Source organism: Panthera leo, chromosome D2 (genome assembly GCF_018350215.1).
Source record: "Panthera leo isolate Ple1 chromosome D2, P.leo_Ple1_pat1.1, whole genome shotgun sequence".
Taxonomy (NCBI): Eukaryota; Metazoa; Chordata; class Mammalia; order Carnivora; family Felidae; genus Panthera; species Panthera leo.
In genome coordinates, this window is record NC_056689.1 from 44,712,716 (window position 1) to 44,730,244 (window position 17,529).

The following is a 17,529-nucleotide window of genomic DNA, read 5'->3' on the forward strand; positions in this document are numbered from 1 at the left end:
CTGACACCAGCACTGTGTTGTCTTTATATAGCCAGCAAGCACAATACCGGTTTTCTCACCCGAATCTCGGTAACACATCGATGTGTATCTAATCTTTAAAAAACCACTTATAAATCAGTCCTAATGTTAGCCACAGGCCACAGCGAAGACTTACTTGTCATCCCTCTTGCACATGACCTGATTTGACTGCCCCGCCCGGTTCCAAATATGCTGGGACTTGTTTGCCTATCGCTCTGCAACCCCACATGTTAGAGCTCCACCCAGAGTGCAAGTAGACAGACCAGCTGGGGAAGGGCTCACTGTGTCCACGGTGCCAGGGGGCTTGTTCATCCACTGCTCGACTCAGAACTGCAGAGATGTTCTGGGCAGAATCAGGACAAAACAGAGTCCAGCTGCAAGTTTCAGATTTGGCAGCTAAGTTACTGGCAGAGTCGGGTCTAGGATCCAGTTCTGCTGACCACGGTTAGTATTCAGTCTTAAGTTGTTACATTCTGTGGCTAAATTATTAAAAACAAAAACCCCAATCGATGAAAATGTCCTTCATTAAAAAGAGACACTAAGAATTACTTCAGTATATCAGTTATGAGCACTAAAACCTCTTCCAAGAATAGCCATTGATACTATTTAACAGAATGAAACACAAAAGAATTCACTAATAAAATCTGGGCAGCTCATAATGTAGTGGAAAGAAGTGGTACATAGGTGGTTGTTGCAAAAGTCCTTAGAAACCCAACTGTAGTTTTATTATTTACTAAAAGAGATACTATCAAATATAAAAACACAGAAGAGAAACATAAGCTTTGGAAAAGGTAGACTTTTAATAACTGCTTTTATCACCAGGTTAAGTCATGCAGTTACAAAGTAGTTAGAAATTTCTGAAAGGATATTGTCGTTTAAAAAAAAAAAAAAGCTCATTCTTACATAAATAATATCTAGTACTTCATTGGGACACTACTGTTCAAAAGGCCTTGGCGAAATAACCCCCAAACAAAACACTCAACCCAAGGTTGTTTTCAGCCCACTGGTAATGAAGCTGTGTGCAGAATACAGGCCTCTAACAGAGGACACAAAGTCAGGGCGAGTCGGGGCCATTGGCACGGCTCAGAGTCGCCAGCAAGACTCCAAAGTGGGAGCCCAAGTGGTATTTTTTCTGGGACGCTCTACTTGAATTATTGTTCAATTAGACAACACAGTAGATCTTCAACAGAGAACGATTAATTAACATGATAAGGAGGTTACTGCACTCTTTGGACTATATGTCATAATTGTGGTTAGTGAATTCTGACAGTCTTAACAAAAATAGCCTCCATCATTTGCAGTTATGAAGATAACTTAATTCTCCATCGGGCCTTTTATTTTTGCTGGACAATACATGACTGATAAGCTATAAATGATACTGTTTTATGTTATAAAAATACTAGCTTTTTCATTTATTATGTTTATAGGCATTCACTGCTTGAGTCAAGGTTAGGCTTATTAAGTGATTAAAGGCAATTTTATTACAGCAGCACATACTTATTTTATTCTAAAAGAATAAAATGCATAAAGAGAAATAGCTTTTATTTTTGTTGCAATCTGTAAAATTGAGTTATTTTGCTGATGTAAAAATACCAGTAACTCACTTGAGGACCATGCCACCTTCTGAAAATGCCACACACCTGCTACTTAGATGTATCAAAGTTACAGCACGTCTCAGACTTGTCCAGAGCTGAAGTAATAAGCAACTGACTGCTCTTGGATGACAGGTGCTTTCCTAGCCACAGCTCTGGCTGTACTGGGAAGCAGCCGCGGAGCAAGGCGGTATAGCCGGATGGAAGGGACTTTTCATTTAAAGGCAAAATACCCAAATCGCTCTCTGGCTTAGGTAATTTCTATGTTCGTATTCATCAGCTTGTACATGATCCCCTAACCTTAATTTCTTTTTTCTCAAAGGGCCTGATTTGGACTGACTTGTTGAGAATGATGTCCATTATCTATTAAGTCAAGAGAGAGAGAGAGAGAGAGAGACAGATTCCTGTGGTTACATGTAAACTTGTGAAGGGCCTGCAGATGAAGAGGGAAGAGGGCAGTGAAGAGGTCAGCCACACTCCATCTAGGTGAAGGTCACACCGGCTTCATTGTATACTTTGAAGACTTTCTCAATGGCGTTGACATAGGCAGCCGTTCTCAGGTCTAACCCCAGGTTATACTTCATAGCCGTGCGCATGATTTGCTGAAAGGCAGGAGAAAACATGGTGAAGTGTGCATGCGGGGCACACGCGGGCCCGGTGCGAGGAGCCTCGGCCACCATGGCAGCGCAGGACTCAGGCACAGAACCCGTCAGGAAGGACCTGTTCTCTGCAACCAAAGTACGCCACTGACTAGGCAGCAGTAAGGAGCTGCTCTTTAGATGTGAGCTGTCTCCGGCCTTTAGACGCCCTGTTATCTGGAGTAAGCTCCTTGTTAGACTTGGTGATAATTTTATAAAACTCAGAATGGGGTGCTGAAAATGTGCTGGAGCTTTGTGAATATGCTTAAGGCTGTGGACCGTATACTTTAAAAGGGTGAATTTACGGTATATCAGTTGTATTGACAACAAATTGTTATAACAAATTAACAACGAGCACCATCATCAATGGCTGCTTATGCTATTTCAACTTAAGGGTGGGTGGACAGAGTTTGAACTGAAGAAGAAATGAGGGAAATGCATCAAAGTGCGTTTAAGGTCTTGAAATAAGGAGCAAGGGGTCAAAAAACCTTTTGTTTATACCAAATTCTCCAGTGAGGTAGTTTCCTGCAGCGATAAGAGAGTGGTGTACTCAACTGCAATCCAGTTTGGCTGACTGTGTGATGTCTAGCTAAAGCTAACTGCCGAACACCATTCCCGCCTAACCTGGTATTACCATTTCTTTCCCAAAGCCCAGCAGACATACTGAACACCCTGAAAACACTGCCCGTCATTTAAGACTGAACAAGCATGCATTTTGCTACACACGAATGAAGAACGTGTAAACAGACTGCTGTCTTCGACCACAGCACACACAATCTGGCAGCTGAGGTGACACGGTTGAGCTGTGCTGCAGGTCACCAGCAGAAAGGCAAACAGCATTGCACACGTACCCTGGCAGAACGCTCCATAGTGTAAGCTAAGCCAGAGTGCACGATGTCTTTCTCGGATGCCCCCTGTTAGGGAAAAGACCAGAAGTTTAACAAAACCACACAAAGACATGCTTCAATTGTAAGAGCACAAGGGATTCTCAAGTCAATATACCGCCAGACAGAATTGTTTTGTCTTTTGGCAAAGATACATTTAATTTCCATACAGTATCTCGATAGCTACTTAAATAGTTGTGCTTTAACCCCAGTTTAGTTTTCATTGCATTTGATGGTGAACAGATACTCCTGAAATAAGATCATGGTAAAATGAACATACACAGAAAAGTATGCACAAGAAACAGGAGGGCAAGTAGTGAGGCCAGCACTGGTCACCCATCCGATTCGCAGATGCCCACAGCAACAAGTGTTCATCTCTTCTTCCCAGCTAACAGGGACACCTGCCCCAGCTAACAGGGACACCGCACAGGGCACAGAAAGGAGTGTGGCCCCCTCCAACAGTAGCTCTGTGGCAGAACCCCAGCTGTGTACTCAGGAGTGCTCATCTCGTTCCAATGCCAATTATTTCTGTAAGTCAATTTGTATCAATGGATTCCTCTAAGTATCTAATTTGGTTTTTGGAATGCTTTCTAAAATTTTAGGACAGGGAGCCTGGGTAGCTCAGTTGGTCAAGCGTCTGACTTTTGATTTTGGCTCAGGTCACACATCTCATAGTTCCTGAGATTGAGCCCCGCATTGGGCTCTGTGCTGACAGAGTGGGGCCTGCTTGGGATTCTCTTTCTCTGTTCCTCCTCTGCTTGTGCACAGGTGCACATGTGCACTCACTCTTTCTCTCTAAATAAATAAACAAACAAATAAATTACAATACAATTTTAGGACAGTTAATTACTGCCCCATTCCAGTATGTCCTACCTAGCTATCAAACATATATCCTGCTATGTGAGATGAAAACTTAAAAGTGGATCACCACCCAAATGTGATCAGAGATCTACTCTGATCTTCACGTAGTTGGCACTCTATGTATGCCAGAAGGTGTATTTCTATATACATTTGTATCTGTTAACAAACAGCTGGGTCAAACCTTGATCTGTCCTACTAAGGAAGAAAAAACTTGTTCTATAGGTGCAGTACTGCCTTACTCTCCCTCATTCATTTACTCATCAAACATTTATGGAGTGGCTACTACGTGCCAGGCACTCTTCTAGGCACAGGGCACAAAGCAGAAAACAAATAATGAAAATTCTCTGCTCTCGTGGAGTTTATATTCTAGTCGGGGGAGGCAGCCTACACATGGACCGAAAACCGGACGTCTGGGTGAGATCACAAAGATTCTGAATTCAGACAGAGCAGTGATTCAGGGCCGGGGGCCTTGCCATGTTAAGAGTGTGGCGAGGTGGTGAGGATCACAGAAGGCAATGTGAGGGAAAGGCAGGAAGAAAATCAGTGAGGATGTGGGGTTCTAGAAGCTAGGAGACTAGCTTCAGGGGGGATGATCACTTGTGACAGCAGGTGCTGACAGAAGTAAGATGAGGGCAGAAAAGCGGTCACTGGATCTAGTGATGCTGGTGCTTGCACAAGACGAGTTGTGGTGGAGTGGTAGGCACCAGGGCAGGTTTGAGCCTAGGAGAACTGGAGACGCAGTGGACGCAACTCTTAGGGTGTCTGCTGTGAGGGAAAGGGAAATGAACACAGCAAGAACAAAGTTTGGAAGAGAGCTGGGATTGAGACGCATTTTAAGACCGCATTCGGCACACTGATAGGAGTGACTGATGATGGAGGAGGAGGGGGAGGATGCACACTCGAGCAGTGCACCCGGGGAGCTGAGAATGGGCTTAGATGCAGGCACACGGAGTCGCTCTGTGACAGGAGACAGGGTGCAGGCGCCCGGAGTTGGGTGCTGGGAAGTTCTCTGACTGCTGTTTTCTCTGTGGGCAGATCCCAGGTCAGGTGCTGGAGTGCAGGGGACAGAGAAGAGGAGAACGTGTGATACAGCCAATCAGAAGAATGAGAAAGTGAAAGACCAGGAAAAAGTAGGATGACTGCCGGACAGCACCGGTTGCGCACTTAAGTTTCGTGGTCAGGATTATGGTGACAGGGCTGCAGGTGTGGAGGGAGCATGGTTGGGTTTCATGAGGGTCCAGGTGTCAGCAAGGGGTATGCTGAGCAAAACAAGCCGGAGTGACTGTAATGACGGAGTGTGGAATTCAGAGAACGGAGGACATCCCGGGGTGACGGGGGACAGTGAAAAGACGGTCAATAATGTGGGGCCTGGAAGGGCCAGAGCACGGCTGTGGAGGGGGAACTGGAGGGAAGGAGCTGGGGAAAAAACCCTGTTTTTTAAACTTACTACAAAACTCCTGCGACAAGTCATTCAGTAAGAGGTGAGACACAGGATTAAGGTCCGGAATTTGAAGCACTGAAAGGCCAGTGTCCTGGCAAAGGTTATTTTCAGAGAGCACAAACAGCAAGCCATCGGGCTGCCTCCCTAACTAACTGGCTGTCCTCCTCTGCACTCCTCCTCAGGTTTCGGCCTGAGCGACAGCTGCATGCCAGGCCTGGGCTGGGACACAGGCGACCACAGGGAGGAGCAAGAAGCCCATCTAGGGGTGGTGGCCATAGCAAGGGCTGCCTGGATACGTGTGGTGGAAGGATGTGTGCGATTCCGGCCCACAGCGGGATCCTCAGGGGCAGGCTACCTAAGCAGGGAGCGGGTCAGGGCACCGCAGACAAAGGGACCGCAGCTAACAGAGACATGGTCCGGGAAAGATGAAGGTTCATTTAGGGGAATGGTTAATACCCTGAGTGGCAAAAGCATCTTTTCTTCTGCAAAACAAAACCTTAACTTCCCCCGCTCCCCATGTTGTAATATAATCTTACATTACTTTCCATGACTGAATATTTCAGAAGATACATTACAACTTAGCCATTTCCCTGCCATGTATATGTAGACTATTAAACCTGATTAAAAAACCTGACTGCAAACACCGTTCCAATGACATCATCTTGCATGGAGCCATTTCTCTCCTTTAGAATTATTTCCTTAGGATAAATTTGCAGGGGGGATGTTAGGATAGTGTCAACGGGCAGGAAAACTGTAATAGCTCTTTAAATTTCTAAAGAGCTGCACCAATCTGCCTTGTCATCAAAATAAAGGTACAACTGTTTCGCTACAGACATGGTGAGTATAAGATCCATTGTTTTTGCTAGTTTAATACATTAAAGAAACCTTATTTTAATTTGTATTTCTTTAACAATGAGATTGAACACTTTCCTTTCTAGGCCTATTTCCTATGACTTTTCTCTTTTTTTAATGTTTTATTTTTGAGAGAGAGAGAGAGAGAGAGAGAAGAAGGAGGAGGAGGAGGAGGAGGAGGAGGAGGAGGAGGGAGACACAGAATCCAAAGCAGGTTCCAGGCTGTCAGCACAGAGCCTGACATGGGCCTCGAACTCACAAACCGTGAGATCATGACCTGATCCGAAGTCAGACGCTTCTCCGACTGAGCCACCCAGGCGCCCCTGACTCTGCTTTTCAAGTCTATGGCATTTACTGGGGAAGTTCCCTTCATGGCGTGTGAGCACTACCACTCAGTCCCGTCAACAGCTAATTCACACACACCTGCTTTCTTTCACTCTTATTCATGCCCACATAGCAATTTCAATTCTTCATATAGTTCAATTTAATGTTTACTTTGTTTTTATTTTAAAGATTTTTTTTTTTTTTTTAGAAGTTCATTTAATTATTTATTTTTAAGTAATCTCTACACCTAACGTGGGGCTCAGAGATCAAGAGTCCCATGTTCTTCTGACTGAGCCAGACAGGCGCCCCTAATGTTTACTTCTCTCTTCTATTTCTCTGGAGCTGAAGAGATACATAGTAATTCTGCACAATTAGGTTAGAACCACCTGTTGAGTCATCTGTATTGCACAGGGATCAAGATTGGAAGAACCATTAAATATATTTATTTTAAACTAAATTTCTTACTCCACATTTGGAATGTAGTGAGAGAGGAGCGTACAAAGCACACACAGAGCCTATCATCACTGTCATGTTGCTGACCACCCATAACCCCAATCAACTGGCCTGGGTCTAAAGTAAGAGCTGGCTGGGTGTGGAAAGTGTAATCCTGTCACAGCACACTCACCGATATCCTGTCTTGGAACTCTGCTGTGGGCACAACAGGAATAGTTCCACCATGCTTTCCAAATTTTCTTTCCAAACTTTCTTGAACAGACACTATAAAAAACCAAGAGATGAAGTTAAGACATTGCTAGTAGGAAAAAAAACAAAACTGAAATACAACCAAAAGTAGTCTCAAACTATATCCACAACCCAAAAACGAATACAGAGTTTAGAAACCTTCAACACTAATGACATAAAAGGGTTAATCATTTAAAACTCTGTTAAAAGGGAATAAAGCACTTTGCCAAATTCCTACATAAATGTGAATTTAGGTCACTCCTCTGTTTCCATAACACCCATTACCACGGTTTTTCCTTGGCTCTGTTAAAAAGAAAATGCTGAGGGAAAAAGAAACGGAAATCGATGGAACACTTCACCCAGATTCTCAGAGAGGGCTGAGTAAAGCTCGGTTGGAGGTCTTGGTCTTATTCCAGCTTGATGAGACTGGACCATTAACTCTGGAGCTACTCTCGTCAAGGAAAAACCACACTCGCATCAGAAGACTCCAAAAATTCTTGACGCTAGAAAGGCCTTTACTAGGAGCAACCAGAGACTGGAATGGATGAGTCTCACTAGGAGTTCCTGGCTTAAAAGGATACTCTATATTTATTAACTTATAGATGATGTTATAGAAACATTATATCACAGGGTAAACACCTGAATATAATTTTTGGTCCTAAGACTCATGAGAGAGAAGAATATGATTTTCTGTTCTGAGATTAAATTCTCTAGGATTACAAAAAGCGAACAGTCCTTTTCAAGTGTAAGCTAGTTCTAGCCTTTTAGCTGGCCCCAAAGATTGTTTTTGAACAAGGTCATCAGAACTCACTGAGCAAGTGGTAGTTAGAATCCCTTTCATATTTGAAGGTCAAACGACCATAGCTGACGTGATTTAGATTCTTCAGCCACTCAAAGTAGGATACCGTCACTCCTCCAGCGTTCAAGTAGAGATCCTACACACAAAAATGTGACAGGGAAGACACCAAAGAAATGAGAAGATCATGGCTTTACTGAAAGCTTTCAATGAACATCAGAGATCCATTTTAACATCAAAGCAGATTAAGCTTCAAACTTCCCAAATATATCTTAGATTGTATCAGGAATTTCACACTCAGGGGCACCTGGGTGACTCAATCGATTCAGTGTCCGACTTCGGCTCAGGTCATGATCTCACGGTTTGTGAGTTCAAGCCCTGCATCGGCTCGCTACTGTCAGCCTGTCAGTGCAGAGCCCACTTCGGATCCTCTGTCCCCCACTCTCTGCCTCTCCCCCGCTTGCACTCTCCCCCAAATAAATAAATATATTAAAAAAAAAAGGAATTTCACATTTAAATTTAACTAATGCCCTTCCTAATCCACTGAAGTTTTTTTTCCATTTTGAAAAAAATTAACTTTTTTGTTTATTAACTAACAAGCATTTGATCAACTATGGTTAGAGCTTCTTTCCCAAAGAAGTTTTTAGACAAAACTGTTTGCCCACTCAACGATGCACTGGATTGTCCACAGGGTGCCTCACCAGATCAGCGTTCCTTCTCCTACTACCTAAGGGCAGTCTGTTTCAGCTAAACTGAATTTCTTAAGTGTTTTCAGCAAAAGTCCTAAATGCATCGTAAGTCCACACTAACTTCCACTTGAAAATAACCCCATGCTTACCCAGTGAAAACCGAAACACATATTCCTCATACTAGCTTTCTGAGTAAAGCAGCAAGGGACATTTGAAATGCATAAGGTTAGAAATTACACGAAACCTCACTGTTCACGTTAGAATTTGTATTTCTAGCACAATGTACATTTATATAATTGGATTCTTTTTTTAAAGTTTATGTATTTATTTTGAGAGTGAGAGTGTGCACATGAGCGAGGCGGGGAGGGGCAGAGAGAGAGAATCCCAAGCAGGCTCAGTACTGTCAGCACAAGCCTGACACAAGGCTTGATCCCACTACTATGGGCTCATGACCCGAGCTGAAATCAAGTGGCGGATGCTTAACTAACTGAGCCACCAAGGCACCCCTATGATTAGATTCTTAAGAAGGCTAAATACATACTCAAGAAAGAGCCTGAAGTTGGAAGAAAAAGTTCAGGTCAAAGTGAAAATTGATAGGCTTTTTATACTAAGCATGCTTCTACTTTATTTACTTAAAAGCAAAATACAGATGAAGAATTCACTATAGCTTGGGAAATGAATGACGATCTTCTTCTCCCCACAATTCCTCACAGAACACAGTTAGGGTTTCAAGTACATTTAAAACCTGGCAAACACAGATAGATGACTTACTGGAATCACCATAATGTTCCTCTCCAGGAAGATCTTATCAGCCTCTGGAGTTGTCGGCCCATTGGCACCCTCAGCAATGATCTGCAAGAGAGTCAGGACATACAGAAATACCAACATCACCACAAATCCCTCCAGCAGGTGCAAGAGGTGTGTGTGTGTATGGGCAGGGGGATGGGCAGGGGAGTGGGGGCGGGAAGAGGCAGAACTGCAGTTTGAATACAAATATTAAGAGTTATTTTGTTCTATAAAGCGTATACAATTATTTTTCACCTTTCTATTTTCCTAACTGCTTTTTGGAAGCTTGGTTTAAGAGGAAACTCATGGTGATGGATGCCTGCATAACTGCGAATATACGAAAAGCTATGAAATTTTACACTTGGGTGAACTGTATGGTATGTGAATTATATCCCAATAAAGGTGTAAAAAAAAGGAAAGCCAACTAAGAGCTTTTCTATGACCCTCAGGGCATTCTACATTGGTAAGGCTGAGCTCAGGTTCTATCATGCTCTCACCTTGGCTTTGACTCTGGGTGCATTGGACTTGGTCAGCTGCTTCTCGCTGGCAGCAGGGATCAGTATGTCACAGTCAGCCTCCAAGATGCTCCCTTCATAGGGTTTTGCCTTGGGGAAGCCCAGGATTGATCCATGTTGCTGAAATTGATTGAAAAATCAGAATTAATGGCTACATCACTGTTTAAATGTTTATGTTTAGAGCCTATGACATGAAGACTCATCTCTTAAGAGCTCTTTGGTTACATTTTAAAAAGTAAACAATGGAAATAGATTTTAATAAGACTTATTTCAACTTTACAATATTCAGGGTAGTCAGACTATTGAGATATTAGATTGACATACCAATTTGAAGTCTTCCAGTTCCTTTGGGTCAATACCATCTGGATTCCATATGCTCCCATCAGATTCACCAACACCAATACATTTAGCACCGAAACGATGTAAATATCTCATAGAGTGCAGGCCCACATTCCCAAATCCCTGTAAAGAACAATTACACGTGATATAGAAACTGAAGTCTTAGTGCACATGGTAAAGTCGATTCTGACCAGTACCCCTTCTGTAAGTTTAGGAAGAATTCTCAGAATCCTTTGCCATAAGAAACAATGTACTAAATGGCTTCTCTTTAGCAATTTGTTTCAGAACGTGGAACCCATTAATTTGTGATAATGGGTCCCAAAGAACTTTAGTTTGGTGCAGCCTTGTGGCTTATAAAGAACTGGCAGTGGTCAGTCATGCCACCCCAATCCTCAGACCCTGATGACCAGGTGTCCTATGGTTGTAACAACATAAAGTCACTCACTGGGAGGCATATGAATTCTATTCTATTTCAAAATAGGATTCAAAAACAAAAATAAAAAAGTAGCATTCAACTTAATTTAGATTCCACTCCGTAAAATATCCAAATAGCAAGCCCATTCTTCCTCAAAGTTGAAATATTCAACTTTTAATTCAAAGTTTAAAATTCAATTTAAACTTTGACCCAAAGAAGTTGGTGATAGTTTCATATGTATCTGCAAGATACTTAAATTGGTACTAGTCACACGAATTATACCAAGGTTCAAAAAATAAGGCATGTATTACTCTGAAAACATTCACTCTAGAATTTAAAAGATTCAAAAGAATGACATTTTAAAAACTGTAAATCTAAAAACACTGAAAAACTTCCTTTATGTAGATCAGTTATTCTTTAAAAAAGCAAACATTCTTACCTGAACAACAAACGTTTTGTCTCCAAACCCTGGTGTCATTCCTAAAATACTCATGTAAGAAGCTTCATTGATGAAGTTTTCAATTCCATGGAAAACTCCCCGGCCAGTAGCAGAGATCCGTCCATGGATTCCACCCTGACTGATGGGCTTACCAGTAACACAGGCATGGGCATTAATATCCTGCAAGAAAAAGTCAAGATGTCACATTTCTAACTAATATGCTCATTAAGACTATGTGTGTGCTCATGGTACACATTCACCAATAGGGAGAAAACTTACTTTTTCAGATTTCTATTCTTAGAAAATATATAATAAAATAGACTATATTGTCCAATGGGATAAACAAGGTTTTTAGGAATTTAACATCATCAAGTACAAATAATTATATCACGAAACTAGAGATAGTTCTGCTTAAAATATTATTCCCTCAAAAATATTTAAGCCCTATTAAGTTGGAGTACACATCTCACATGTGTCTTAAAATCTACTATAAAACTTGAGCTCGTCACCAAAATGGAGCCTAAGTAGGAAGAGATATTATGGTGTTCTCGGTTAGATGGGAACACTCGATACGGTTAAGATACTCTTCTGCTCAACTAATTTAGAAATTCAATAAAATGCCACTTAAAAAAAAAGAACTTTATTTTTTAAAAATGTTTATTTCTGAGAGAGAGAGAGAGAGAGAGAGAGAGAGAATGAGCACAAGCAGGGGAGGGGCAGAGAGACAGGGAGACACAGAATCTGAAGCAGGCTCCAGGCTCTGAGCTGTGAGTGCAGAGCCCGATGCGGGGCTTGAACTCACCAACTGTGAGATCATGACCTGAGTCGAAGTCGGATGCTTAACCGACTGAGCCACCCAGGCGCCCCTAAAAAAAAAGAACTTTAAAAGATAATATTCAAGTTCAAATAAAAGAGTGGATTAACAAAAGTATTCAAGAAATTAAAAAAAAAGACAAAATAACTAAGGGGTTTGCAGGAATACCTACCAAATAAAAATACCCATTAATCCAAAGATTCTATTTGTAGGAAGTCACATTTTTTTGTGCACTTAGTATGGTATCGTTGGGGTTAGGGAAGCAGAAAGGTATATGTGGGTGAGATGGAGCCGCTCCTGCCTACACCGTGAGGGGAGGGCCTCTGGTGGCAGCAGTGTGCTCTGGAAAGCAGGGTGGGAGAGGATCTGTCTTCACCACCCGACTTTCTGTAGTCTGTGAACTGACCATGTATTCTTGTTCAGAAACAACCATATTAGGAAAATGAAAGGGCTTGGGAGAGCGTCCTTTCCGAGGTATATCAAATATACCGTCAACTGTATCAGCCAGAACAGTGCAGGACAGACAGACTGATCAGTGGGGCAGGAGAAACTAGACAGTCCTACCACATACAGGAAACCAACACAAAATGAAGGAGGCGTTTCAAATTCGTGGATAAAGTATGGATGGTATGGCTACTTAATAAACTCGTGGGGCACTCTGTTACCCATGTAAAGTAAGATGAAGTGCCTTACTTCACACCATAGTCCTACTCTCCAATAGATGTTCTAGCTGGGTGAGTTAAAAAGTGACCTGGATTTTATCTGTATTGTTTAACTATTTTTACCAGGACAACTTAGAATTATATTAGCTGCATAACTGCCAGCAAAAAGAATAAAAGCTAAAAAAAGAGAAAGTAGTTAGTAAAGTGATTTACAGAAATTAGTAGTTTTCCCACAGTTTGCCTTCATGAATAATTAACACTTGTGAACGCAGAATTGCAAACCTAGTGCCAAATGCTTTTAAACAGTGCAAATGCAAATGCTGGAGCCACAGTCCTGTCGAGGTCAGGCCCGGCGCCAGCTGCCCAGCTGTCCAGTCCCCCAGCCCCCCAGCACACCTGACTGTCCCGGGAGCCCACCGACAACACCCCTCCCTCCCAGGCCTGTGCCTCTGGGCAGGATTAGACACAAGTTGCAGCATGTTCAGGTCTACATCTGGAAATCAGAAAAACTGTAGCTTCCTTACTTTTAGGCCCTGATTTTGGTGTCACTTTAAGAAGGAAGTCTTTCACCGGGGTTTGCTGGCAGAGCCTCACAAAATTTCCTTTTGTTGTTAACCACTGGGAATGAGCCACAAATAATGATTGATACATGGCCCACTACTCTGCACTCTTCAGTCTAGTGTCTCGCTTAAAACGAATGAGAGACCATATCCAGAACTCATTTAACATCAAAAGGTGACATGGAAAAGCATCATTTTAGGGAGTGGCAGTTGAAATAAAAATTCTTTCAAGAGTCTCATACTGCTCCTGTTTCATTTCAGGGATTTATGCAATTCACCTGATGTAATACTGTGTGTTTTACTAAGGAGTGGGTGCTGTTTTAAGTGCATTATATTACTAGCCACTTAACCCCCACTGGGTGCTATTACATTGTCGTCTTACACACGAGGAGACGGAGGCACAGAGAGCTCTACGCACCTGTCATGGGTCACAGAGCTGGTGTGTGAGGGAGCCTGAGAATCCAGGCTGCCCACCCGTGCTCCCACCCACAGACTGCACTCCCTCAGAAATTCAGACATCAGCCCGGGGTCTGAATTCCTCCCCTGAATGCTGCAGCCCCCTTCCTTCTTCTCAGGAGGGAATATTTCTCTTCTCCAAGGCTCATCTTTCCACTAAGGCCCTTAAAAGGAAAATTCATGAGGACTTTGTTCCCTTGGAAGATTCTGCTACCTCTACTGTTCACACCTTTCTCCCATCGTCTCTCACATGGAGGAATCTGGGGCCATAGCCAGATGGCAACAAAACAACAAAAACCTTTCTCTTTGGGCAACAGCCACCTTTCAAGTCTTCTCTCTGCTGTCCAGTGCCATTTTTCTCAGGGAAGGCTACTCTTCATGCCCTACTTCCCTCTCTCAACACCCCCTTGCAGCCTGGCTCCAATCTCCGTCCCATGAATGATCTAGTTGCTGAACTGGTCTCTTCCCAGAAACCCCTCCCTTAACATCACCACATGGAACTCTCAGCACTTCTCCTTCTTCTGTGACTGACTGCTTTCCCTCTAAATCCCTCTTTAGTCCATCCATTTCTCCCCAGCTCCAGGGCAGACCAGTACCCCTCTCTTCTGGGCTCCTGTATGGTGTCCTGCCCCCATCAGTCCCAATTCTCTGCTGCACACAGAGTGGCACTCAAAATGCCTCACACCTGCTTATAGTTAGCAGTCCCCAGCTTCCTTCTGGTTTCAGGACAAAGAACCAGAGTCTCTGCTGTCATTCGTGGGGTGATGATCTAGTCCGACCTTCCTCTAACTGGCCTCTCCTGCGCCCTACTCTCTCACTTTCCCCTCTGGCTACCACAGTCTCCTCTCAGTCTCAGGTTCCCCTCTTCTGCATTCCAGAACTTTGCTCAGTGGTTCCTTCTGCCTCCCACACTCGCACCCCCACCCATTCCCCAGCTGATCCTATTCAATGTTCAGAGTGCAGAATAGAAGCTTACTCCTTCACGGAGGCCTTTTCTGATGTCACCTGCAAAGGCTTGGCCAGGCCCCCTTACACCTTTTCGCAGCATGAGAACTTCGCCTGCTCTCATTTATCCCAACTGTACTGGAAACCCTGCTTGCGTGGCAGAGGTACTCCTTGTATGCATTTTTAATGTACGTCTTTTCAACTCCCTTTCGATTCCTACCCCTTAAATGTTTTTCAAGGTTCCAACCCTTTTCCAAGAACGGAAAGTTGGCTTTTCTTTTTGTGTTCCGCATTAGTGGCACTACTTCTGCTCAGTCCCCTAGATTCAAGTCTTCCCAGGTCTCCTGCTCCTTGATGACACACATCCACTGGAGTCCTGCGGAGCCTATCTCTGCCATGCACCACTGCTTCTCCCTAGCCCCCAGGGCCCCTGGGCAGCCCAACACCACCAGCCCCCTCAGCCCCCAAGACAGGGTCAGCACCAGAGGCTCCCCTCTCACTGGCCTTGAGTATTTTTGTCCTAGTTCATGTATTTCCTCGCTCTTCTATCACCCTTCTAATATGCCTCATCTCCTAACGGTCTGAGCTCTACTGTTTCTCCTCCTATCCCCGCAACCTCCGTGTTCAAATTCTACCCATTTTCAAGGTCTAGCCCAGACACCTCATCCAGGAAGCCTTCTTTCAGAGATGTAACTCCATCTCTGTATTACACTATCTCCATACCTCATCTGCTTCTTTACTTCCCTTCTAGTGTCTTGCAGCATGTCCTGCTCTGCCTAGCAGGTGATCCGTTTTCGAGGTTCCATCCCAGCTTTCAGGATGGGGAGGCATGTAAATGAAAGCTCAGGCCATATTCACTACATTTATGGTTTATGACTGGAGAGAGGGAAGTAAAATAATATGCCAATCAAGACATGATTAAAGGAGAGGAGAAAAACCCAGAGGATTCTCACCTTCCACATACAATGAGCTTAACTGCTATTTCTCGTAGATGGCGAATGAGGCCCTCAGGACCTTCGGTGGGTACTTACATAGTGCCCGATGGTGCTGGCATAGGTATCAGCAATCCAGGACATCTCCCGCTCGCCCGTGCTCATGTCTGGGGCAGGCACATCGATGCCAGGACCTGGGGCACAAGGAAAGGGCAGCTTTTAAGATAAACTCCTCTCAAACACATAGATCCTTGGGATTTTCTATAATAACAAAGCTACCACTGTTAGAAAACTTTAGATTTCATCTGTGTAACTAATTGAAGCCATTAGTTGAAATTAGCCACTAATTGAAATATTTGCTAAATGTTTCGCTACACAATTATACACACACACTGTTACATAGTAATTTCTTACGGTGGCGTTTCCTTGCTCTATGTTTGGAGGTTAGCTCTGCTGTGACAGATGTGAGCCACTCAACTGAACTTCTGAACATGTGAGCATAAGCAAATCAGTGTACCCCTCTTGACGTCAGTTCCTTGAACTGCAGTTAGAGTAAACAGTACCATCTTGCCCTACAGAAGGATGACTCTTACGGTTAGGGAGTGTATGAGTCTGAGACAGCACAGAAACACATCACTTCTGGGGGCGGGGTAGGGATGGGTAAGCCCTCCCCACCAAGTAGGAAAAGAAGAAAAAGACACATTGTTGAAGCAACTGAATTAAGTCCCATTAATACCTTCACACCTGTGCTTTGGCCTGTTGTTCAAAGCTTACTCAGTGTATGCAATTTTAAACCTTAGCTTTCAATTCCTCAGATCACAGAAAATTAAAAAGTTTGAGGATAATAAGAAGTTAGTCCACAGGCAGCAGCAACAACAACAAAAAGTCTAGTGACAGCACTAATACTGATGGCCACACTGAGATCTCAGATAAAAATGCGTTAAATGATGCCTACTCAAATCGGCCAAAGTAGGGATACACAGAGATACATCTCTCGAAATAGTAAGAATCAAAACAACCTAAGTATCTAGTGAGTCAACTAAATAAAATACGGTGGGGGCGCCTGAGTGGCTCAGTCGGTTCAGTGTCCGACTTCGGCTCAGGTCATGATCTCACGGTCCGTGAGTTCGAGCCCCGCATCGGGCTCTGTGCTGACAGCTCAGAGCCTGGAGCCTGTTTCGGATTCTGTGTCTCCCTCTCTCTCTGACCCTCCCCCATTCATGCTGTCTCTCTCTGTCTCAAAAATAAATAAACGTTAAAAAAATTAAAAATAAATAAATAAATAAATAAAATACGGTGTATCTATGTAAAAAATATTCACCGAAACACACGTGGAAAAAAAGCAGATTTCATACAGCACGTATATAGTATGTTCCTATTTAAATAAAATTCTTTTTCCCTCTCTAGTTAGATCTGTGTAATATCTAAGCATCTATCCTTCCACGTGTATACACTGTCTGCGTGCAGAAGTTTGGAAGGACACGCTCACACTTGTTCACTAGGTTTCCATTTCGGCCTTGTTTATAACTTTCTATATTGTGTCAATTGTATCATACAAACTCATTACCTTCATAAAAAGGAAAACAACAACTTTAAAAATGATTAAACTATTTAAAAATTTTTTTTTAACGTTTATTTATTTTTGAGACAGGGAGAGACAGAGCATGAACAGGGGAGGATCAGAGAGAAGGAGACACAGAATATGAAGCAGGCTCCAGGCCCTGAGCTGTCAGCACAGAGCCCGACGCGGGGCTAGAACTCACGGACCGCGAGATCATGACCTGAGCCGAAGTCGGCCGCCTAACCGACTGAGCCACCCAGGCGCCCCAAATGATTAAACAATTAAGTCTCTCAAATAAAGTTCTTTCTAAGGGCTGTCCCTGAGTTCTA

At 43.3% G+C, this 17,529-nt stretch overlaps 1 protein-coding gene across 1 annotated transcript in view; it reads right to left on the bottom strand.

The window, feature by feature from the left end:
- Positions 1 to 799: 799 nt before the first annotated feature.
- Positions 800 to 17,529, bottom strand: part of GLUD1 (glutamate dehydrogenase 1) — a 38,322-nt gene continuing 21,592 nt past the window's right edge. The window contains exons 5-13 of the mRNA XM_042908125.1: positions 15,739 to 15,833; positions 11,271 to 11,450; positions 10,402 to 10,539; positions 10,060 to 10,197; positions 9,548 to 9,628; positions 8,103 to 8,226; positions 7,236 to 7,327; positions 3,100 to 3,162; positions 800 to 2,212 (exon numbers count right to left, since the gene is read on the bottom strand). Coding sequence (XP_042764059.1) covers positions 2,093 to 2,212; positions 3,100 to 3,162; positions 7,236 to 7,327; positions 8,103 to 8,226; positions 9,548 to 9,628; positions 10,060 to 10,197; positions 10,402 to 10,539; positions 11,271 to 11,450; positions 15,739 to 15,833 — 1,031 coding nt within the window. The 3' untranslated portion in view covers positions 800 to 2,092. The remainder of the gene's footprint in view (positions 2,213 to 3,099; positions 3,163 to 7,235; positions 7,328 to 8,102; positions 8,227 to 9,547; positions 9,629 to 10,059; positions 10,198 to 10,401; positions 10,540 to 11,270; positions 11,451 to 15,738; positions 15,834 to 17,529) is intronic.